Raw genomic sequence first — 25,749 nt, forward strand, 5'->3', positions numbered from 1 at the left:
ATTTCAAGTATTTCCTTTTAGAAATATATTGCGTGAAGGAAGAAAAAAGTGCATGTGTTTGGAGGATCACTCCTCTTTGCCCCTACTCAGATTCTTGATTTCCAGCTCTAGGAACTGAAACCAAAGAATATGGATTGTACCGCATAGCTGAGCCACTTAAAACCAAAAGCTCATTGCTTTTGAGTCAATTCCAACTCATAGCGACCCTATAAAAAAAAAACCAAACCCACTGCCATCGAGTCGATTCTGACTCATAGCGAGCGACTCTACAGGACAGAATAGAAGTGCCCGTAGAGTTTCCAAGGAGCGCATGGAGGATTTGAACTGCTGACCTTTTGGTTAGCAGCCCTAGTTATAGGATAGAGCAAAACTGCCCCAGAGGGTTTCCAAGGAGCTGCTGGTGGATTTGAACTGCTGACCTTTTGGTTAGCAGCTGAGCTCTTAACCACTGCACCACCAGGGCTCCTGCTGAGCCATATAAAATATATTAAATATCAAATATTTATCAGGTTTCTCCATATAATGTACTGGCCAGTGCATTGAAGTAATTGAAGTGCTTACTTTCCAAGAAGTGCTTTAAAAAAAAAAAAAAGCCCAAGAGGAAATGATATGTCTGTAGTGAGATTACTAAAAGATAAATGGGTACTACGTTGACATGAACATTGTTTATTATTGTGTTGCGTTTTTTCTACCGGCTTATTTCTGGCATGCTTAGGGCAGCACCAAAAAAAAAAAAAAAAAACCAAGCCTGTTGCTGTCGAGTCCATTCCAACTCATAGTAACCCTGTAGGACAGAGTAGAACTGCCCCACAGAGTTTCCAAGGAGTGCCTGGTGCATTCGAACCGCTGACCTTTTTGTTAGCAGCCGTAGCACTTAACTACTACACTACCAGAGTTTCCTTGGGCAGCACAGTCCAATAGAAATATAATGGGCAACACATATGTCATTTAAAATTTCCTGGTAGCCACATTACATAAGTAAAACAAAGCAAAAAAAAAAAAAATTTAGGTGGAATTAATTTTAATATTTTATTTAACTCAATTATTATTTCAGCATGTAATCAATATAAAAATTATGAAAGAGCTATATTTATTTCATTCTATTTTTCATATTAAGTCTTTAAAATCCATCATGTATTTGTACACTTAAGACATATCTCAATTGGGACACTACGTTTTCATCAGAAAACCTTCTTTTTACAGTTCATAAAATTTATAGTCAAAAAGTAGATTCCTTCATCCAAGTTGTTCTAAACATGCTTAGAAATGTTTCGATAATAGGATCTAGTACTAAGCATTTAAAATAGATTTGCTGCATATTTTATTTGCTTTAAAGCCTGTTGCTGTCCAGTCAATTCCAACTCATAGTGACTCTGTAGGACAGAGTAGTACAGCTGCATAGAGTTTCTAAGTTTGTAATTTTTACAGGAGCAGACTGCCACGTCTTTCTCCCGTGGAGCAGGTGCTGGGTTCCAACTGCTGATCTTCCAGTTAGTAGCCCTTGACCACTATGCCACCAGGCCTCCTTTGCTCTAAAGAAAAATTGGAAAAAGCCAATAACAACTGCAAAATATTGGTGCCATAGGAGCAAAGTGTTACTTGAAACAGTATTCAAGATTTATAATTAAAAAAAAAAAAAAAATCTTGAGGACTAGTATTAGGAATGCCAGCTGGCTTATTATGAATGAAAAACAAGCAGTGGGTCATGGAGCAAGGCCTTGGTGAGACTCTTAGGTGGGCATTTAGCCTTTCTGTTGATGTGAGTTAGATGTGGAAGTGGGTTATCTTGGTTCTTCTGAGAGTCAAATGAGATGTTCCGTTTCTCCCTTTAAACCTTTTTGGTGAATTGGTTAAGCGCTCAGCTGCAAACCAAAATGTTGACAGTTCGAACCCAGCAGCCACTTCTCGAGGGAAAAGACCTGGGAATCGGCTCCCATAAGGGTTAAGGAACACTGTGGGACAGTTCAACTGTCACATGGGGTTACTATGAGCCAGAATCTGACCACACACAGCAACAAAACTAGTCAGTGGACGTCACTGTTGCCTGGGTCTGCCTGAAGTGCATGCTTTAAGATTTGATGATTGATTTTTTGGGTCCTGGATCACAAGGGTTTCTACTGAGAGGCCTCTTGTTTTCCTACTCGACACTAGCAGCAGGGATTATTTACAGGCCTTTGTTAGGAGATAGCAGGGGTTTGGAGTCAATTTAGTATATCTGTCCTTTGAAAGGAAGGAAAGCTTGGTATCAGCAGAGACCACAGATAGCATCAGGGAGTGATAATTCGTAATTTGAAGCCAGATGCATAGTGCACCAATAAGAATGTCAAATTTCAAGCAGTGAAATATGTGGATTAGTCCTCTGAAAGGATGTTTTTTCTCTCTCTACTCACTTTTTTGTTTTTTTTACTCACTTTTGTGGCTGGCAAATTGTTTGTAGGGTGAAACTCGAGCTCTGAAATACTTGTGCAGCTAAACAGTGCCTGGGATGAATGTGGCTGGCCCTCCACGTGGGGAAATTGGAGCTGTGTACAGTGTCAGTAATTACATTCCAGTTTTTTTTTTTTTTTGATTAGCGTGTCCGTTCTTTTTCACCCCCTGGTACCTGCACTCACACAGAGGGGCAAAGCCTTGGAAAATTACCATTTTCCATTTTAATTTCAGTTAGTTGGTTTGGTCACATCCACATAACCCTTGACGTGTTCCTGTCTCTGCTTCTTCATGACTGTATGGCCTTGTATCAGTCTCTTCCCAGAGCTTTGCCTTCTCCTTAGACTTGGGGCAGATAATTTTCCGGATTCTTCTAGCTCTGTGATTCTAATTTTAATTTCAGCTTTCCTGCTTTGAGATAAAAATGAGCAATTGCAGATGTGCCAGGTCTGCTGAAGATATTTTTGGCATTTAAAGGAAAACCTTACAGATACTCCTTTTCCTTTGGAGAATGAAAACCTGTTTATGTTAAGGAAAACCTGTTTATGTTAATGTACTTCATTACCCCTTGGAAGAAGGGGTCGAGAAAATTCACTCTCAATTTCCTAGATTGTGATTTTAGAGAACAGTTCGTTACATTGAAAATGGAAACTGTAGCTGTTGCTAAATGAAATTTAAAGGCTTTGGGGGGGAATATAATTGAATTACAGTCAGGTTCAGGGAAAACTATATTTATATGAGGAAATCTTGGAGGTGATAGAAATAATATCACTGTCCTGTGCTTTAGAACAGTTACTATGTAAAAGTTCAATCCTGAGGAAATCATGATCTGATTAAAAAGTACCAAGTACTCCACTATCTGAGACCGGCTGTTGAGACCAATGAGGAGATTTAAATGCTGAAATCGAGTGGTTTTCATTAGCCACAAACCTTAAAATTCCGTAAAATCCACGACGCACTAAGCTGTAGATCTATGTGCTCTCCTTGCCAAGCGGGACTTTTTAGCTGCCGAAACACAGAGCTCCTTGTTTGCCTTCCTCCTGAAGCCTAGACTTTGTGGGGAGGATTGTTGCCAAGCCTGCTGTATAAGGAATTTCCATCTCCTTGTTGATAATAAAGAGAGAAACTTCCTGGAGCAAGAGGACGCCCAGTTTGAAAAAACGCAGGAGAACTTACTTGTTCAAGAAGCCAGCTTCATGCTTATTTGTGAATTGCAGCAATTCTAGGTATCCGGTCTCCAAATTCACCTCTGCAGTTGGGCTCAGAACAGGCCCAGAAGCTTACATTTATTTATTTTAAATACTCTTAAGGCCCTTTTGAAACCAGGCTGCTAAATCGCTTTGGAACATCCATTTTCTTTTCCGTGCTCTATTTATATAGTCGGGAGCCCTGGTGGAGCAGTGGTTAAGCGTTTGGCTGCTTACCAAAGGTCAGCAGTTAATATCCACCGACCACGTTTTGGAAACCTTATGGGGCAGTTCTCCTCGGTCCTATAGGGTCACTATGAATCGGAATTGACTCCACGGCAATCCAAAAACCCAGTGCCGTCGAGTCGATTCACAGCAATAGGCATGTATATACTGAGACTAAAAAATAGTGTATACATTTCTGGGAGCAAAGGATTATTTAAAAATATTTTCAGCACTTCTAAGTGTGATTTTACATCTCTAGTTCAGAGCGTTCTGTAAATAGGCTCTTGGTTTTGAGGCAGTGTGTGGATGCTGATGTGTGGACTCCTTGTTATTTTGTTCATTGTCACAGAAGGCTGTTTTCCCATGGGAAAGCATCTCCAGTTTATGATGTCAGTGGAAAGTTATTCAAGTTATAGGAATTACCTTCACATTCATCTCAGAATGCGTGTGCCAGGAATGACCAGTTATACCAGGGTTCTGCTCTTTTAGATGTTGTTTCAGATTTCTGTAAAATAAACATCAGCCACCTTAGAAAGTGTTAAGATAATAATAAAATTAAGAGGTATTAGTTATTTAAATGATATTACCCATCTGCTAAAGTATTTCTGTCCCTGGCTGGCTCAAACAGTTACATGCTCGACTACTAGCAGAAAGGTTGGTGGTTCAAACCTCCCCTCCGAGAGGTGCCTCTGAAGACAGGCCTGGCGATGTGTTTCTGAAAAGTTGCGGCCTTGAAAACCCAGTGGAACAGTTCTGCTCTTCACACACGGGGTTGCCATGAGTCAGGTTGACTCGACAGCAATTAACAACAATAGTATTTCTGTTTTTTTGCTATTAAAACTTAGAAATCATTATCTTTAGGATGACTTTGAGAGAGTTTGTGTTTTCACCGGCAGCAAGAAAGTTACTCTATGACCCAAAGATTTCAATTTTAAGTATGTTTATAATAACTAGTCCTGAATAAGACCCTTGGTATGATTTAGTATGATTTTCTGGGTTTATGATTTATGATGTTTGGGTTTATGATTTGAGGCTTCAGGAGTCTCTGGATGGTGGGAACAGTTAACTGTGCTTGGCTGCTAACTGAAAGGGTAGAGGTTCAAGTCCACCCAGAGGCACCTCGGAAGAAAGACCTGGCAGTATACTTCCAAAAAAACAGCCATTGAAAACCCTATGGAGCACAGTTCTACTCTGACACACACAGGGTCTCAATGCCTCAGAATTCACTCTATGGCACCTGGTGTTTTGAGGCTTCATTTAGAAAAAGGGATTCCAGTCAACATGCTGGATACTTGGATGGCTAGGTATTGTCTCCTGTGTGGCCACCTTGGCTGCTGCTGATGTTTTTTCCTTCTGACTGAATGTCAAAGAGTGACCTGCTCCTAGCAACCAGGCTTTATTATGTAAAATGGGTAATATTTGAGGCAGGTGAGGCTCCTGTGGGTTGTTTGTCTTGTTTTAACTAACTGAGCCAAGGATATGTTACTTAAAGGATGGAATTCTTTGCTGGTGGGCTTCAGTCAGAATAGACAAGCTTCTGGTTCAGTTTGTGTTCCCAAACTAATTGCTCCGATGTTCATGCACACAGCTGGTGTTGGTTTGAGAAAATAATCTTGCCTGATATACATGCTTCTGTGATTTAAGTATCTGTGAAGGGCCTCTTGTAATGTTAAATGTACCTCACATTTGTTGTTGTTGGAAACCCTGGTGGCGTAGTGGTTAAGTGCTACAGCTGCTAACCAAGAGGTTGGCAGTTCAAATCCACCAGGCACTCCTTGGAAACTCTACGGGGCAGTTCTACTCTGTCCTATAGGGTCGCTATGAGTCGGAGTCGACTCGACGGCAGTGGTTTTGGTTTTTTCTGGTTTTATATGTTGTTGTTAGATTCTGCCAAGTCCATTCCAACTCTTAGCGACCCTTTGCACAACAGAATGAAACACCGCCTGGTTTCTGCACCATCTTCACAGTCGTTACTATGCTTGAGCCCGTTTGTTGCAGCCACTGTGTCAATCCATCTTGTCGAGGGTCTTGCTCTTTTTCCCTGACATTCTACTTTACCGAGCATGATGTCCTACTTCAGGGACTGATCTCTTCTGATAACATGTCCAAAGTATGTGAGACGAAGACTGGGGATCCTCGCGTTTAAATAGCATTCTGGGTGTACTTCTTCCAAGACAGATTTGTTCTTCTGGCAGCCCATATGCAACATTCTTTGCCAACACCATAATTCAAAGGCGTCAGTTCTTCTTCCATCTTCCTTATTCATTGTCCAGCTTTTGCATATATATGAAGCGATTGAAAATACTTGGCTTGGGTCAGGCACACGTTAAGGCTTCAAAGTGACATCTTTGTTTTTAACACTTGAAAGAGGTCTTTTGCAGCAGATTCGCCCAATGCAATATGTCATTTGATTTCTTGACTGCTACTTCCATGGGGGAAACGCTGGTGGCGTAGTGGTTCCGAGCTATGGCTGCTAACGATAAAGGTCAGCAGTTCAAATCCACCAGCCGCTCCTTGGAATTCCTATGGGGCGGTTCTGCTCTGTCCTGTAGGGTCGCTCTGAGTTGGAATTGACTCGACGGCAACAGGTACAGGTTTTACTTTCATGGGTGTTGATTATGGATTCAAGTAACATGAAGTCCTTGACAACTTCAGTATTTTTCCGTTTATCATGATGTTGTTTATTGGTCCAGTTGTGAGGATTTTTGTTTTATGTTGAGGTGCAGTCCATTCTGAAGGCTCTAGTCTTTGATCTTGATCAATAAGTACTTTAATTCCTTTTTACTTTCAGCAAACAAGGTTGTGTCATCTGCATATCATAGGTTGTTAATGAATCTTCCTCCAATCCTGATGCCTTATTCTTCTTCATATAGTCCAGCTTCGTGGATTATTCCCTCAGCATACAGATTGAATAGGTATGGTGAAAGGATACAACCCTGACACACACCTTTCCTGATTTTAAACCATGCAGGATCCCCTTGTTTTGTTCAAATGACTGCCTCTTGATCTATATACAGGGCCATCATGAGCACAATTAAGTGCCCTGGAATTGCCATTCTTTGCAATGTTACCCATAACTTGTTATGGTCCATACAGTCGAATGCCTTTGCGTAGTTAATAAAACACAGGTAATCATCTTTCTGGTATTCTCTGCTTTCAGCCAGGGTCCATCTGACCTCAGCAATGATATCTCTGGTTGCACGCCCTCTTCTGAAACCTCACGTACACATACAATCAATTTTATAATTTCTGGTTTAAACATATGCCCTAGTTATTGAAGAATCAAAGTTTAGGCTATTAAACTATCTCCATTTTAAGAAAATGTTGTTGTTAGGCTGAAAGGATGACAAAGTGAACAATAGACGAAATAAAAGTAAAAAGTCCAGGTGGAAGAAAAATGACGAGATATTTATTTGATGTGTTTGCCAGGTAGGATGACCAGTTTTCCCGGGTTGCACTTTCAGCATCAAAAGTTTTACTGGGAAACCCCTTGTTGTTGTTAGTTGCCATCTAGTCGATTCTGACTCATGGTGACTCCCTATGTGTCACCATTGAGCTGTGCTCCATACAGTTTTCAAGGCTGTGACCTTTTGGAAACCGATTTTCAGGCCTGTCTTTCAAGTTCTGGCTGCACCGCGGTTAAAGTGCTTGGCTGCTAACTGAAAGGTCAGCAGTTCAAACTCACCAGCCACTCTGAGGGAGAAAGATGTGGCAGCCTGCTTCTGTAAAGATTTACAACCTTAAAAATTTGGTTTCTCAGACAGGAGGAAGCCTCAGTTGCTGTTGGATGTGAATTGCCTAAACATCTGGCCATGTAGAGGCAGAATTTTGTTAAATATACCTTATCAGCTAGAATTAGAAATGTAGAAAAAGTGACTTGAACCACGGTTTTAGAGATTTTACCGGCAGCTTGTGCACTCACAGCTGTAATAGGCTGAGCTGGATTCAGTGCAAGACCTGTTTTGGTTTTGTTTTTTTTTTTTTTTTTTAGAACACAATTCTCTGTTGTGGTTGGACAAAGTCTACAGGAGGATGCTTGGAACAGACAGATGTTTGAACTATTTTAACATTTCTGTGGAAAGGGATGCTAGGAGGCTATTCCTTTCCTTTAGCTGAAGCCTCTCAGTGCAGTTTTGGTGTTTTTTCTTTCCCCTCCTGTGGACGGTTTTTAGGAATGATAGAAGTTATTCCAGAAGAGCCCAGCTGCTGACTGCGTCACTGGCCTCTGCTGGATGGTAATCCTTCTTGGCATGAGTGTCTCACATTTCTTTAGCAGCCGGATTAACGAGAGGAATTGCTCTGCTGAATGGTCTTTTGATTCCTCTGTGTCAAACTCTTGCTGATTTTTTTTTTTTTCTTTAGAGGTATCAGAACCTATGGAGTTAGGTAGTATGGATATTTCAGAAATTCTATTTTCCCTTTAAAACTGTTTATCTGAAATGGTGCAAACGGTTAATGCCCTTGACTGTGAACTAAAAGGTTGACAGTTCAAGTTCCCATAGAGGTGCCTAGGAAGAAGGGCCTGGTGATCTTTGAGAAATCTGCCATTGAAAACCCTATGGTTCTACTCTGACACACATGGGGTCACTGTGAGTTGGAACTGACTCGACAACAACATCGTAATACCCATCGATACAAGGTTTTGAAAATACAGAAGGGGCTCTTTTCAAAGCTATCTTTCTCAAGTGTTACATTGTCTGCCATGGAAAAACCAGGTGGAAAGCCTAACTTCTTGATTCACGTTTGTAGATGGCAAATTCAACAGTGTTTGACTTTTTGTCTTCAAAAAATCATAAAGTAGTTGCTTAGGCACCTAACACCATGCTCTTGGCACCGGTAGGAGGCAGACAGCTGTACTCCTTCCTGGACCTGATCCCCGGCAGGACTAGCTTTGTGCTCTGTGTGCCTCAGTTTGACGTTATTATGAGAACGTGATTTCCTTTGGTGTGATTATTTTTATTTCAGAAACACGTCTTGTTTTATGGTCAGAACCTTTCAGGGGGCACCACAAAATCCGCTGTGGGGAAAAAAGTGTAAACTTTTCGGTAGATAAATTCCTTTGAATGTTGCTAATTTCTTCTTCTTTCAGTGTAATAAAAGCACTGTATTATAGGTGGTGTAAGTGTCTAATGTTTGTCGTTGCCAGCCTCTGTTGCCTCATGGTGGCCTCGTGTTGTAACCGAACGAAAGCTTCTTTTATTTTTTTAATTGTACTTTAGATGAAGGTTTACAGAGCAAATTAACTTCTCATTCAACAATTAACGCACACACTGTTTTGTGACATTGTTTGCCAACCCCACTATATGTCAACACTCTCCCCGTCTAGACTTTGGGTTCCGCATTACCAGCATTCCTGTCCCTTCCTGCTTCTCATCCTTGCCCCTGGGCTGGCATGCCCATTTAGAGAACCAGAACTTCTTGGTCATGCACCATTTTCATACTCGTTGGTATGTGTGAGTCCTTTGTTGGAGCGATTGGGTTAATCCATCTCACTGAGGGTTTCCCTGGTTTTTGAATGCGAAGTGTTGCTGAAGGCAGGGCTGGTTCATAGTCGAGGATCAGCAAGAAGAAGAGAACAGTTTTTGATGTGGTTCCCCGTTCCCTATTCCCCTTTGCATACCTGCCCCTCACCTCTACCCCAGAATTATGGATTCTGTAACTCACCAAAACTTCTCTTTTTTAGGTGCCCACGGACGGAAACACTGGCCTGCTGGCAGAACCCCAGATTGCCATGTTCTGTGGCAAGCTGAACATGCATATGAACGTGCAGAACGGGAAGTGGGAGTCTGACCCGTCGGGGACCAAAACCTGCATTGGCACCAAGGAGGGGATCCTGCAGTATTGCCAAGAAGTACGTCCCCTCTGGCAGTCAAAAGTTCATGTTGCAAACTGTATATTCATTTTATTTTTTTTATTTAACTTCTCTTACGTTTCGTTTGTATCATATCACTTGCAGTTTAATGATTCACCGTTCTATTAATATGTTGCAATTTAATGATTCGTCATTCTATTAGTATGTTTCTTTGCTCAACCCTCCAAGATGCATACGTGTTTTGCCAAGCTGTGATTCCTACCGTCAATAAACCAACTGAGTATAAAGTTTAAGAGATCTTGGCACTTCCTTTTCTCTTTAGAATATAGCCTCCCAAGTCTGTATGGTCAAGGTGTTCTGTTTAACAGTTACTAGCATGAATTCTATTTATGTTTCCAATTTGATATGTTTTGGTTCTTTTATTTCTGTTTGTATTCAATTTTAGCTCCCCGCGCCTCCCCCCATGAGTTTTAACTTTTTGAAGATGTAAAATGTTTGCATTGCTAAAACTTTGAAAATGCTATAAAAAGTTAGTCTTAGAAATCTCACTTGCCACCCACCTCTATTGATAAACATTTTTATTGTTCCTGAGTTATCCTTCCTGTCCAAGAGACTATATTATATTTTCCTCCCTTTTCCTAACAAAAGGTAGCTGACTCCGAGCACTGTTCTGTACTTTGCTCTTTTTATTTAGCATTCTATCCTAGAAATCATGTCCTCTGACTTTGTGGAGATGTTTATTCTTTGCTAATTCTTTCTAGTCTCTTTGCCCTTATTGTACAGGGCGCTCCTTCTTTATTAATTCGTTTTAAAATAACTGGAATCCCAGGCATTTTATCGCGTGCTTCCTAGGACATGTGGCTGTTTGTGCTTTAAGAACATTTAAAGGAATTAGTCTTGCACGTCTTGGCAAAACAAAATTCCTTAAGCTCAGTGTAAACATTGGATAGCCTGGCAGCATTTTCTTTGTTATAATTCTTTCTGTACTAGAAAATTTGCTTTAGCCTTCTAGGATCCAGAATGAATGTTTAATGAATTATGTTTTTCTTGGTAGCACTCTGTTTAAGAAAGGTCAGTGCATCTAGGTTATCATAATCTATTATATATCAAGTAATTTTGACCTTGGCGTATAAAGTGTGATGTGAAAGATAACTCTTCCTATTTAAGTGGAACTCAGTAACATTTAAGTCCTTTATTTGTATGCCTTCTCAGAAAAACAGCCTGCCTGCTTATTTATTAATTAGGTGTTGATGATAATTAATTCACTTCTGCCTTGATATGACACTGTTAAAATAAAACATTGTGAAAATATTGTGTTCTGCTGAAGAGTTCCTGTGATACAATTTTGTTGAGAAGTTCTGAATCAGTAAAGTGGAACTCGGTGTTCATGTGTGGTTTTAGGTTCTTGATACCATTTCACTTTCTGGGATATATATATATAGAGAGAGAGTGTTATGCATTCTGAGTGTTTAATAGAATTTTAAAAAGAAACAGCTAAAGCTAAAACTTAGTCAAGGACTTTGACTGACTTTTGTGGTGTATGACTGTTTTGATGTGTACTTTGTAGTTTGTGTTTAAGTTTTTGCTCGCTTAGTTTCACTTAGGAATAATCAGATATTTTATATCTGTCTACCTGCAAGCCTAGTCCAACTCCTGGTGATGCTATCTTTTTCAGAGTAGAACTGTACTCCATAGGGTTTTCAGTAGCTGTGATCTTTCCGAAATAGCTCACCAGGCCTTTCTTATGAGAGCCCTATGAAAATTACTCTTCATGACCCTGGGAGTGCGTCTTATGTCCCATTCCACACATACCCATTACCGTCAAGTCAATTCTGACTTGTAGTGACCCTATAGGACAGAACAGAACTGCCCCATAGAGTTTCCAAGGAGCGCCTGATAGATTCGTACTGCCAGCCTTTTGCTTAGCAGCCATAGCTCTTAACCACTACGCCACCAGGGTTTCCATTCCACACATAGATCCTATCATTGGCTGAGAAGCTTCACTTCTTTTTTTTTTTTAATTTGTTCTTTGCCCAAGGCTCTTCCTAGTCCCATGCCTTGGCCAGATTGTCGATGGCACTAGGGCAGGAGGTGGAGGAGAGTGAGCCACCTGACAGTCTCTCCTTCCTCCTTCAATTCTGGTCACCACGCACTGAGGCCTTGTGCGATGGTGCATACATGGGCCAGAGACTTCAGATAGGTTAGACAGACTTCAGGCTGGAGAAAGCACCAGGACATCAGGCCTTGTGAGCCATTTTAATGAATTGAGTCTTTATTCTATAATGACGGCAAGTCATTGAAAGTGTTTTTTTGTTTTTTAAAGATGGGGAGCAACCGTAGATTTGCATTTCAAAAAAATCCCCCTTTTGCCTTGTTGCTGTGGCCTGCCCTACTGGGGTCTCTACCCAGCACTGCTCAGTCTCTAGGCCACTGGCCACATGTGGTTCGGGAGCACTTGGAATATGGTAGTCTGAACTGACTGGTTGTAAGTATAACTGAGATGTTTACCATATGGAAATGACCATATTTTGAAGGTTTTATATACAGTGAGACTTGTGAGAACCAGAACTCTACATGACTGCCATGTTTTTCCAGGTCTCGCAAGTTTTCCGCCTTTGACAGTGTGCACTCTTACCTCTTCCCAGTTGCTCTCTATTTAAGTTTTCCTCCTCCCACAGGTTTCTGCCTTACACAAGTTTCAGCTTTTACTGTGTGTGTGTGTGTATATGTGTGTGTGTATTTGTACGAACCCAAAACCCATTGCCATCAACTCGATTTGAGCTCATAGTGACCCTGTAAGACAGAGTAGAACTGCCTGTAGGGTTTCCAAGGCTGTAAATCTACGTGGAAGCAGACTGCTACATCTTTCTCCCATAGAGCGGCTGGTGGATTTGTACAGCTGACCTTTTGGTTAGCAGCAGAATACTTAACCACAGTGCATCAGGGCTCCATATATATGTTGTTGTTGTTGTTAGGTGCCATTGAGTAGGTTCCGACTCATAGCGACCCTATGCATAACAGAACGAAACCCTGCCCAGTCCTGAGCCACTCTTAAAATCATTGTTATTCTTGAGCTCATTGTTGCAGCCACTGTGTCAATCCACCTCGTTGAGGGTCTTCCTCTTTTCTGCTGACCCTGTACTCTGCCAAGCATGATGTCTTTCTCCAGGGACTGATCCCTCCTGACAACATGTCCAAAGTACGTAAGATGTAGTCTCGCCATCCTTGCTTCTAAGGAGCATTCTGGCCACAAAGGCATTCGACTGTGTGGATCATAACAAATTACGGATAACATTGCCAAGAATGGGAATTCCAGAACACTTAATTGTGCTCATGAGGAACCTTTACATAGATCAAGAGGCAGTTGTTCGGACAGAACAAGGGGATGCTGATTGGTTTAAAGTCAGGAAAGCTGTGCGTCAGCGTTGTATTCTCTTTCCATATATATATATCTGTAAAACTTAAAGCTGTCCCAATTTGACTTAGCTTTAAATTCTTTTCTGCAAAATTGATTTGCATAACTATGAAGAGGGATCATCAGGAATCATCTGCATTGCATGGGACAGGAAACCTTTGAATTGCTATGGTTTTTCTACCATGTAGATCCTTACAGAGTTATAAAATAGCCCAGTCCTCAGCAAGTCAGTCAGAGGATTGCACCGTGTAGAATCAGATGACCTCACCCTCCAAGGGTCTGCAAGACAACTCTTGGATTGCACTGCAAGGACATCCAAGAATTTCTTTTGCCCATTTCCAAGTCTTGGTCATTTTTTTTTCCTGACAAAGCATTCTTCTGATTTCAATTAAGGAAACCCTGGTGGTGCAATGGTTAAGAGCTATGGCTGCTAACCAAAAGGTTGACAGTTTGAAGCCACCAGGTGCTCTTCAGAAACCGTGTGGGGCAGTTCTATTCTGTCCAAAAGGGTCGTTATGAGTCGAAATTGACTCGACAGCAGGAGGTTTGGTTTTGGTTGGACTTCAGGTAAGAGGCCATTGTTGATCTTGAAGGAGTCCCTGGGTGATAAAAATGCCAGAAAGGCCTTGGATCAGCTTCCCAAAGGTCACAGTGGTGAAAACTTTTTGGAGCACAGTTCAACTCTGCAACACGTGGGGTCATCATGAGTCAGATGGACTCAACGGCAACTCGTTTAGTGTTGTCATTTTTGGATTGATTGACCTTCAGGATAGTAATTTCGATGGACTAATTTGGGAAGAAGTCAAATCGCAGTGAGTGGCAGGAGAAAGTACATGAATGAATGGTGAGGACCACTGTGGAATCTTGATAAAAGACCCAGAAGCTTCAGGACAATTCAGCATCAACAGGAAAACTTTGCCTTTGTTCTATTTTGTTTGGTTTTTTCAAATGTTAGGGACTTAAAACCCTATTGCCTTTGAGCTGATTCTGACTCATAGAGACCCTATAAGACAGAGAACTGCCCCATAGGGCTTCCAAGGAGCAGCTGATGGATTCAAACTGCCAACCTTTTGGTTAGCAGCCCAACGCTTACCCACTGTGCCACCAGAGCTCCTAGGGTCTTAAGCTAAAGGAAAAAATCTGACTCTGGAAAGGGTAGGTATCCATCATAATAAGAAAATGAGGCTCGGGTTTCTGGAGAAGTTTTCGTACAAACTAGGGAGAAATGAGACAGTGGATAAGTGACTGGATGAGTCTTAGAAAGGAGAAGAAAGTCCTCTTTCCTGAGAAGGGAGGGGAGCACTAGTAAAGGTGGGTCAATTGGGCTATTTCTGTTGCTAAGTGCCTTAGTCATCTAGTGCTACTGTAACAGAAATACCACAAGTGGATGGCTCTAACAAAGAGAAGCTTATTCTCTCACGGTCCAGTAGGCTAGAAATCCGAATTCAGGGCACCGGCCCCAGGGAAAGGCTTTCTCTCTCTCTGTCGGCTCTACGGGAAGGTCCTTGTCATCAGTCTTTTTGGTTTGGGAGCATCTCAGTGCAGGAACCTCAGGTCCAAAGGACACGCTCTACTCCTGGAGCTGCTTTCTTGGTGGTATGAGGTCCCCATGTCTCTCTGCTTGCTTCTCTCTTTTATATCTCAGATGAGATTGGCTTAAGACACTATCTAATCTTGTAGATCTCGTCAATATAACTGTCACTGGTCCATCTTACTACATCATAGAGGTAAGATTTACAACACATAGGGAAATCACATGAGATGATAAAATGGTAGACAGTTATACAATCATACAAGGGAATCATGACCTAGCCAAGCTGATAGGTATTTGGGGGGGGACCCAATTCAATCCATGACACCAAGTGACAGAAACCCACTCAAACTAGCTTGCATACATGAGAATCATTTATCCCACAGATAGGAAAGATACAGAGGTAGCACACAGAGTTAAAAATCAGGAACACAGAAACTAGGTCCTCAGGCACTGGAACTAGGACTCATTGCTGCTGCCTAGAATTTTTATTTTGGGGTCTTTTGTGTTTTCTGCCTATCCCTCGTGTTGGCCTCATTTTCTCCTGCTGAGATGGGCTTCCATCAGGAGACCAGGGAGCTTTGGAAGCTGTCATCCCAGCTTGTCATCTCGACTTCTGCTGGTGGGCATTGTAATTCCAAGGAAGGATTCTGATTGGCCCTGTTTGTGGTTACGCAGCCACCCTTGGACTGGTCACTGGGACTGGCCCGCCTTGGTGTTGTGGGTGTGTGGCCTGCTTGACAGCTGGACCAGAGCCACATAGTGTGGGGAGAGGGGCTGTTACCAGAAAAGGATGGGCTATGTGGCCTGGGGCACACTTAATAATAATGACCATAGCCCAACCCAATGGGTATAGATTAGAAAAGTTTTATAGGTTGGGGCTCCCTGGGTGGCACAAATGGTTTGCACTTCACTCCCCACGTAAAGGTTGGCAATTCAAACCCACCCAGAAACACCAGAGAAGAAAGGCCTGGTGATTTGCTTCAGAAAAGATTATTATTAGGTCGATTTCAACTCATAGTGACTGCACGTGACAGAGGAGAACTGCCCCACGGGCTTCCTAGGCTGTATAATCTTTATGGAAGCCAGTCACCAGGTCTTTCCTGCAGAGTTGCAAGGTGAGTTCGAACCACCAGCCTTTCAGTTAGCAGCCAAGTGCTTAACTGTTTTTGCCACCAGGGCTCCTTTCCCAAGAAAACCCTATATGGGGTCTCTGTGAGTTGGGTTTGATAGCAAAGAGTGTTTTGTTTGTTTATAGGCTGGGGAGTAGGTAACATATAAGCTAACCCTGTGCTGTCAGAGTTGATTGCGACTCATAGCGACCCTACAGGACAGAGTAGAACTGCCCCACAGAGCTTCCAAGGAGTGCCTGGTGGATTTGAACTGCCGACCTTTTGGTTAACAGCTGTAGCTCATGATGCATTATGACTTTAACTTTTTTTGTGGGGGGGATTGGGTTGGGTGCAAGGTAGAGAGATATTCCCCGAGAACTTAAACATTGTTTGACATTTTCTATTGAATTGTGCATCTGGAGCTATCTAGGACAACGCTTATTGATATTTTAGGATTTTCCTATCACTTTCCACTTTGTAACTATTCTGATTAGAAATAACAAGTAGTTTTCGTTTGTAAGTTTGAATATTTTTTGCGTTGATGGAAAATCTGTATTTACCTTTGTTCTTTTCTTTTTTAATTTCATGTTTTAATTTGAGACAGTTGTGATTCACTGCTATGAAAGACAAAGGAAATGATATTCTTACAGTTTCTCTACCTCTCCCTTCTCACAGGTTTTGTAAGTTATATTATTTTTATATTTTCAAAGTAATAATCTTAGCCTGTTCTGTAGCCGTGATTCCCACAGTCTTAGGTTCTGTATGTAGACAGATTCATTGTTTACAGCCAGTCTTTTTATGACAGCACCTCTATATCTGTACTGTTCATTTATTCTATGCTCATATATATAACCCATTGCCGTTGAGTCGATTCTGACTCATAGTGACCCTATAGGACAGAGTAGAACTGCCCTATAGGGTTTCCAAGGAGCAGCTGGTGGATTTGAACTGTCGACCATTTGATTAGCAGCTGAGCTCTTAACCACTGTGCCACCGGGGCTCCACTTATATATAGATTCTTCTTTTGGTTGGATGCCTTTCATCTTAACTAGTTATTACCAGAAGATGTTTTTATTATTGAAACTGGCTTCACCGGTATAAAATTCCAAGTAGATTGGTGCTTTTGTTTAGCACCATGAAGATATTTATCCACTATATAGTGGCATCTATCCATTCTGCAAATGACTTTTTAAAAATATACAGAAACTATTATTATTTGTTACCATCCACAGGGGTACTCATTTACTGACTTTTCCCCTCTGAATGGGGAATGATTTCTTTACACACTCACTCAGTCTCTCTTGTGACCAAACACAGATGTTCAGAGACAGCTGGCTGAGTCAGAGAAGCAGCTGTTAGCAGTCTGTGGTCCCAGGACTGAGCAAAGCCAACTGAACTCATGACAGTGACCTCATTTTGACCTTCTGCTAACCAATTTAACTCTCTGGTTAAATTTGTTTTTCCAAAGGATTGCCTTGCTTAACCTGTCCATTATATCAGTTGGTGGTTGGTTTACCATGATGTGTCAACTATGACTATTTTGATGGTGAATTATCTAGTCCACAGTCTTTGCGGTCCTGTGATCCTCTCAATTCTTATTCTCTGCTGTTGGGTTGTTTTGTTATCATTAACATTGTCATTTTCCACCCATGATTTCTTTGATACTGCCCTAGGCCAAGGGCAAGATTAGGGAGAAAAAGTAAAAGAATTTTTTATTACCTCTCTTCCTGGCTATGAGCCCTTGTAAAGTTTGACTGAGGAGATAGGTTGAAACTAGTCGTTGAAGTTGAGGATTTATTCGATCTATGCCTTTTTGTCTTGGTGTCCATATATTCCCTCCTCCCCCCAAGCATACTAGTTTTCTTCTATGCAGTGCTCATTTGCATTTTTCTTTACACTTTTTCTTTGCACAGTCCACATTGTTTTGAGCTTTTCTTTGATTTCTTCATCATGTATTTATTGCTGACCTCCTGTGGCTCCTGCAGGAAAAAGGACCAGAGACACAAGGTGTTCCTCAGAATTAAGGTTTCTAGAGATTCTACCTTACCAGGCATTTATCCGAAGCTTAATTTTGTCCCAGAGCATATTAGTAGACATTTAGAAAATGCTCATGGGTGGCCTGTTGTTGACATGGAGCAGTCTAGATGGGGGCTCTACATTCTTCTCTACAATGAATCAACCTCCCCTAAAATGTGGTCTGTGGTTTCCTTTTGCAGAGATAGTTTCCTTCCTCTGGTAGAAATTGAGAGATTTTGTGGCAAGTATTGGGGAGATGTTGGCCCCTAGCCCAGATTGTCCTCAGTTTGTTTTCACCCAGTTAAGATGCAGGTATCATGATAGACACTCAATAGTAGAACTATAAATGTACTATGGCTTTAAACCTTCAGTTTTAATATCCTAAGTGATCATGAAGTGTGCTTTCTGAACACATTAAGCAAACTATGTCCCTAGATTGTCTTTTATGTGACCCCATGGTAGTATGTTCCATTGCTGGTTGCTAACGAATTGTACCTTGAGGTAGTTACACCCATGTATGGTGACCTCTTAAATTTTGGTTGAACCTGAGACTTGCTTTAACCAACTGAATGGAGTGGAAGTGACAGTGGGCCAGTTCTGGTTCTAAACCTTAAGAAGGCCTGGAATTGTCTTCTTTTGTACTTTAGGAAGCCAGGCACCACATAAGAAGTTCACCCTCCCTAAGTGTTAGGGATTGAATTATGTCCACCCAAAATGTGTGTCAACTTGGCTAGGTCATGATTCCCAGTATTGTGTGGTTGTCCACTGTTTTGTGATCTGATGTAATTTTCCTATGTTGTACATCCTAAACTGTATGATGTTCATAATTCAGGATTAGAGGCCGTTAAGTTAATGAGACAGGACTCAAATCTATAGTATTAGGTTGTATCTTGAGTCTGCCTCTTTTGAGATATAAAAGAGAGAAGTGAGTTGGGATGTAAAAGAGAAAAGAGAGTAGAGAGGAGGGGGACCTCATTACCACCAAGCAAGAAGAGCCAGGAGAAGAGTGTGTCTTTTGGACCTGGTCCCTGCACTGAGAAACTCCTAGACCCAAGGGAAGATTGATGACAAGGACCTTCCCCCAGAGCTAACAGATAAAGCATTCTCCTGGAGCTGGTGCCCTGAATTTGGTCTTCTAGCTTCCTGAACTGTGAGAGAATAAATCTCTTTTAAAGTCATCCACTTGTGCTATTTCTGTTATAGCAGCACTAGATAACTAAGACATTGAGACTCCCATGCTTGGCAGATGTCCACTTAGCCATGTAGAGAAGCCCAAGTGGGAGAGATTGGAGGCTCTCAGCCAGCAGCCCTAACTGCCAGCTGTGTATGCAAGGCCAGGGTGGACCTTGCAGCCTTCCTTGAGGTGCTGTAGCTGATGACACCACTTGAAGAATTGCCCGGTCAGCCCACAAAATTGTAATTCTAAATTATTGTGTAGTTTTTCTGATGTTAGCTGCTGTCAAGTCTGCCCCATACACAAAAGGATTAGACCGTTGTGGTCCACAGGGTTTCCACTGGCCTTTCTTCCTCATCAGTCCTTAGTCTGGAAGCTTCTTTGAAACCTTCTCAGCATCATAGCAACGTAGAAGCCTCCACTGACAGGTGGGTGGTAGCTGTGCATGAGGTGCATTGGCCAGGAATCAAACCTGAGTCTCCTTTGTAGAAGGCAAGAATTCTACCACTGAACCACTACTGCCCTCTGTTATATGGCAGCTACCCTCTAATATGGTCCCCAGTGATCCTTATTTCCTGGTATTCACACCCATGTATCGTCTTCTCCCACAGGGCTGAAATGCAAAAACAATAAGATATTGCAGAAATGATGGTGTATGAGGCTCAGTCATGAAAAATATGTGGCTCTTGCTTCATGGATCACTTGCTGTGGGGAAGCCAGTTGCCATGTCATGACGACAGTCAAGCAGCACTGTGGAGATACCTATGCAGTGAGGAACTGAGGCCTCCTGCCAACAGCCAGCATTAGCTTGCCTGGCATGCAAATAAGCTACATGGAAGTAGATCTGGTAACCTAGTCAAGCCTTCATGGGATCTAGCTGACATCTTTATTGCAACCTCTTAAGAGTTAGGATCACCCAACTAAGCCATGCTAGACTCCTGACCCTCCCAAACTGTGCGACATAATGATATTTATTGTTTTAACTGGTTAAGTTTTAGGGTAATTGTTAGGCAGCAATGGATAACTTTGTTGTTGTTAGGTGCCCATGAATCATACTGACTTATAGTGACCGTATGTGACAGAGTAGAGCCGCCATATAGGGTTTTCTAGACTGTAATCTTTATGGAAACATGTTGCTAGGTCTTTCTCACACAGAGCTCTACTGGGTGGGTTTGAACTACCAACTGTTTGGTTAGCAGCTGAGTGCTTAACCATTTGCACAACCAAGGCTCCTTAGCAATAGATAAATAATACAGATGTTTGAAGCTAAGTTTTGGGATAGTTTGTACACAAAATAACACAACAGACCCTCATTTGTACCCCACCCCCCACCCCCGTAGTCCTTTGATAGAACAATTTCCTCTGTTCTATACTAGATAAAGTGCCGCTATCGGTGGAAACATTTTGAAAATAACTATATAAATTATCCATCATTTAACAGCCTAAAGTGACCACTTGCATTAATGAACTCACAGTACCCAAATATTGGCCTAAGGGACTAGAAAAGAAAAAAAAAAAAAAAAGGGACTATATAAACAGAATAAAACTAGGATAATAAGCCCCTTGAAACATAAACTAAGGTGAAAGAACAAAAATTAGAATTTTATCTTTCTTTTGAATTAGAGTTTTTTTTTTTTTTTTAAATCAATTAATTTAAACCAAAGGCTTTGGGAAGGGAGAAGAAAAAAGGAAGTATACTGCATCAACTCCGTCTCAGTAATCTTATTTCTTCTCAAAGTCAATGCAGGCAGATTTCGCAAATATTTATCGAACACTGTTGAGGCTAGGGTTTTGTATCTCGTGTTGCTGAGTGCCAAGGTGATGTTTTTGGCTCAGCAGTTTATGGATACACAAAACCAATAAAAACCAAATCCACTGCCATCGAGTCAATTCTGACTCATAGTCGGACCCTATAGGACAGAGTAGAACTGCAGGATTTTCAAGGAGCACCTCGTGGATTCAAACTGCTGACCTTTGGGTTAGCAGACATAGACCTTAACCACTATACCACCAGGGTTTCCATGGATACACAAGTCAATCTAACTGAGAGAGAGTTTAGAAATTTTGAGAGGTGGAATGAGACTGTAAAGCAGAGGGTCTTGATTGTAAATCTGGGGATTTGAGACCTAATTCTGGAAATGAATGGGAGTCATGGGAGGTTCTTAGCATGAGTGTTTGCCGGTGAAGACACTTTTAGAAAAATTAACCTCTGTTGGAGAGTAGGTTGGATTGGGGAGAGAAGGGAACTTGAATCACAAAATGTTAGTGTGTAGAACGAAATGCAAGATAATCCTGCCCATCCCCCTGCTCCACAGATGAGGGGGGATGCCCAGAGATGCTGTGATAAGAGTGGCCCTGGGGTGGAGTGCAGTGAAGAGAACATGAGCTTAGATACCAGACGGACCCCCGTTCAAATCCAGCCTTCACCCTTCCCCAGCTGAGCAATCCAGGAAGGCTGTTTGGCCAACTTGAGACCATGTCTTGCTTTATGTTAGGATGAAGCCAACATGTTTTTCCACAACATGTGGTATAAAAGTTAAATGTTATAAATTAAATGAGAATAAAGTCCCAGCATCGTTCTTTCTCTTACTTTGAGGAGAGAACTTAAAACACAGGCTCCCCTGCTCTGTATCCCTAACATGCAGAGCACCTCGTGCAAGTTAGGAACTCGTGTTTGTGGCAATAATAGCATACATACCCTAAGGAGCAGGTCTGTGGAGGGAGACCAGGCGTTCAGTTTTGAACAGGTTAAGCTTCAAGTGGAGCCCTGGTGGCACAGTGATTAAGAGCTGCGGCTGCTAACCAGGAGGTCCAAAGTTCGAACCACTAGCTGCTCCTTGGAAACCCTATGGGGCAGTTCTACTCTGCCCTTTAGGGTCACTAGGAGTTGGAATCGACTCAACGGCAATGGGTTTTTAGTTAAGCTTCGAGAGTGAGCAGAGATTTCTATCTGAGAAAGTTAACCAATTGCTATAGGGCTGATCCTGACTTATGGTGACCCCATGTGTTGTAGAGTAGAACTGTCCTCCATTGGGTTTTTGGGGCTATGACCTTTTGGAAGCAAATTGCCGGGACTTTCTTTCAAGGTACCTCTGGGTCAATTTGAACCACCAACCTTTGGGTTAGTAACCATGTGCTTAACTGTTTGAGCCACTGCCCTAGTTTCTTTTACCTCTTGTTTATTTGTCTTGTTCCCAGGGATTCCTCTGGAAAGTTGGACAGGTGGGTGTGGTTTTGTTTATAACCTCTCCCATTAGGTTATGGAAACCCTGGTGGCGTAGTGGTTGAGAGCTACAGCTGCTAACCAGGTGCTCCTTGGAAACTCTGTAGGGCAGTTCTGCTCTGTCCTATAGGGTCGGTATGAGTTGGAATTGACTGGACGGCAACGGGTTTTGGTTTATTAGATTATGAGTAGACCCTCTTTTCCTGTTTTCTTTTCCGCAGCTAACTACATGCATCCCTTTAACCTTCTTGCTCCGAATGAATGGTTGTTTTGTCTATAAATTAACAGGATCAGTGAACAAAGCGCACCAGTGCCTGAGCAAGACAAAAAGTGCCTATTAAATGAGCTGCAGTCTGTGTCAGTTGAACAAAACATTTCCTTTGCTCAAGTTTCTACTCTAAAGTATACAACTGAACGTGGGATTCCCAGACAAGACTTGTTTGTTAACCCCCTGCACCTTTTTTATTTTTCACTCTACAAAACCAAAATTAAGATTATATTTTTGAAAACCAGATGTGCCCTTTTTAATCTTAGCAGCTTTGAGGGCATACTGTATACGCGGTGCAATGGCAGAGGCCATGGTATGTGCTTGGCCATTATTATTTTGCTGTACATGACCTTTATGGGCCTAAAATTGACCCACAAATTACAGGTATATACACATTGTGGTTTAGGCATTTGAAAGATTCAAAAATTCATATTAAGTGAAAAAATCTTACATAGAAGCATGGAGCTACCTACGGATATATCTTACGCATATAAAGCCCGATGCTGTTGAGTCGATTCCAACTTATAGTGACCCTGTGGGGCAGAGTAGAACTGCCCCATGGGGTTTCCAAGGAGCAGCTGGTGGATTCGAAGTACTGACCTTTTTAGTGAGCAGCTGTGCTGCTTTATGCGTTAAAAAAAAATCCCAATAACTCGTCGAGTTGATTCTGACTCATAGCGACCCTATATTGACCGTTTATGCCTACCATCTGTATAAATATAAGGCTTGCTTGCACAAACCATAGGATTTAGAGCTAAAAGAGATAAAGCCAATTTGGATATTTTGAAATAAGAAAATTAACCATATATTGAGAGAGAGAACAAGAATTTGGGCTATGTGTGTACATACCTGTTTGTGTTTCCATACATGCGTCCTAGCCTGTTTATTTGTGTGGACCCCCCTGCCCTCCTTAGTCTCTCCCCCCAGCTCCCACATCTGAGTTCACATTCAGGGCTTTGGAATCAGAATGATTTATAAATTGAACAAGCTTCTTGGCAATATTTTCCAACCGTAAGGGTATGAATATACGTATATAACAATATATCTTTATAAAAGCGTCAGAAGCAGACTTGGGCCAAGTTACTGGGAAGTATGCTGAGGCCCTGCAGCTTTCTTTGCTTTTCTATAAGGCCATCGTTGGGCAAACACTGCTCCTACTTCCCAGTATTGCAGTCGTATCTCAGCACCTTGTTAAGTTGCAAGTAGACAACACCTTTTTTTGGTTTCCATTTCTCTTCCTCAATTAAATTAGAAATCCTGTTTCCAATATCCCCTTTTATTAAAATAATTTATGTTGAGAACAGTTTCAGATGTGATTTTTCTCTGTACTCCAGAAAATTTTACAGGAGAAAGTGTGTCATTTAAATCTAGAAACAAATACGTCGTCTAGCACATGCTTTGTTTTGGTTTATAGGCTTACGTTTAGTCGTTTAAAACTTGTCATTGATGCACTCTTTGAGTGCTCAGGGATGGCACCTGCTTTGGCTGTCGCATTCTAGCTCCGAGTTCCATCTTCTATAAAAACAGCAATTATGACGCCATCGAGGGTTACGTGAAATGCTACACACAAAACTATTTGCCGGTATGTCTGGCATATAATCAACCCTCAATTATTCTATTTTTTTCTTAACATCCAATTAGGTGGGTTCTTTGAGAAAAAATTGATACGTGCAAGCTTTCAGAAGATGCAGTTCTTCTGTAATTAGGCTGTCTCTGTGACAATTTGCTAGGGAACTTGTCTCTGTTTCATGTCTATACTTATACATGCTAGCTGAAGTCATCCATATACAATTTGGATCTTTTTTTTTTTTTTTTACTTGTAATGTAAATTCAGAACTTTGACTCTCTTTCCCCTGGACAAGTCTTTTTAACTTTTGATTCTTTTTCATGTAAAATTTCGAGCAGGTATCACAGTAGAAAAAATAGTATAATGAACCACCATGCACTTATTACTCAGTTTCAATAATCAGGCATAAGTCCCAGTCCTTCTTGTTCCTGATAACTCTGGAATGCAGGTTCTCTTTTTAACCCCTTTAGGGTCTGCCTTAGGTTCAGCAAGCCCCTGGCGCAGATCTACTGGGCTACCCTTTCACAGAACTGTGAATTCTTTAAGATGAACTAAAGCGTGGCATGGTGTTTACTGACTCCAAGGCTGTAATCGTTACGGAAGCAGAATGCCACATCTGTCCCCCGTGGAGTGGCTGGCGGGTTCGAACCATCGACCTTTTGGTTCTCAGCTGAGCGCTTAACCACTGCACCATCAGGGCTCCTTCTTTAGAGGTTTAAAACACCGTTTTATTTAACACTGCGTAATTTCCAGCATTCTTTTCAGAAGAGAAACATCCTTGAGTATTAAGTTAAAAATTGATTTCAAAAAATGAAGTCACGAGAAAGAACAGTAAGCAAATTATTTTTAGGATTAGTAGCAATCCCCATTTACTTGTCCCTTAACTCTGTTTTCAGCTTTTTGTTAGCCACATTGGAGTTTCTGTTCTGGAAATACTTGTGGTTGTTTGGAATTTAGTTATGTTGTAAACCTGATTTGGGGCATTAATCACTTGCCCCAGGTGGCCTGTTCATAAAAGAGACTTATAGTGTTCCCCCATTTGCCGTTAAAGTTGAAAAATGTCTTAATTATCTAGTGCGGCCATAACAAAAATCCCACAGATCGGTGGCTTTAAAGAACAGAAATTCATTTTCTCACAGTTCTGGAGGCTGGAAGTCCAAATCAAGGCATCAGAAGTCCTTTCTTTGTGTTTTCCAGCTTCTAGTAGCTTGGTGTTCCTGGGTGCGTGGGTGCGTCCGCCTCCATCATCATGGCGTCTGTCTCCCCAGTGCGTATGGGTCTCTCCTGGTCTGTTTTTCCTTTTTATAAAACGCTAGTCAGAAGGGATTAGGTTTAGAACCCATCCTGCCTTGGTATGACCCTGGTAACATAACAAAAGAAAACCTGTTTTCCAAACAGGGTCACATTTACAGGTATAGGGGCCAGGACTTCAATGTTACTTTTAAAAACCCAACCAAATTCAATACATAACAGGAATAAAGGAGAGTTTCTCTAGGACTCTGACAACATATGTCTTAAATTCCTTATAACTACATGTTCTTGGCGTCCTTAAATACCATCAACGTCTCTTCTTGTTTTACATTTTTAACAACTTAAATGTCATCTTGTCTGAGACTGATTTACTTTCAGTTTGAAGAGAGACTTTTTAGATACTTTTAAATTTAAAATGAAAATGTTCTGCTGGTGACTAAGTTATAAGGTATTTCTGCAGTGGGCAAAACCACTTAGGCTACCTTCTAATATGGACATAAGATTCTTTACGTGCTTCCACTTTTACTGGTTGTTGGTCTTT

General features: G+C 41.5%; 1 protein-coding gene across 4 annotated transcripts in view; it reads left to right on the forward strand.

Moving 5' to 3' along the window:
- APP (amyloid beta precursor protein) overlaps nucleotides 1–25,749 on the forward strand; it is a 302,781-nt gene that overhangs the window by 47,179 nt on the left and 229,853 nt on the right. For all 4 annotated transcript variants that reach the window (XM_049858263.1, XM_049858264.1, XM_049858265.1 and 1 more), the window contains exon 2: nucleotides 9,523–9,690. In XM_049858263.1, coding sequence (XP_049714220.1) covers nucleotides 9,523–9,690 — 168 coding nt within the window. The remainder of the gene's footprint in view (nucleotides 1–9,522; nucleotides 9,691–25,749) is intronic.

Source organism: Elephas maximus, chromosome 18 (genome assembly GCF_024166365.1).
Source record: "Elephas maximus indicus isolate mEleMax1 chromosome 18, mEleMax1 primary haplotype, whole genome shotgun sequence".
Lineage (NCBI taxonomy): Eukaryota > Metazoa > Chordata > Mammalia > Proboscidea > Elephantidae > Elephas > Elephas maximus.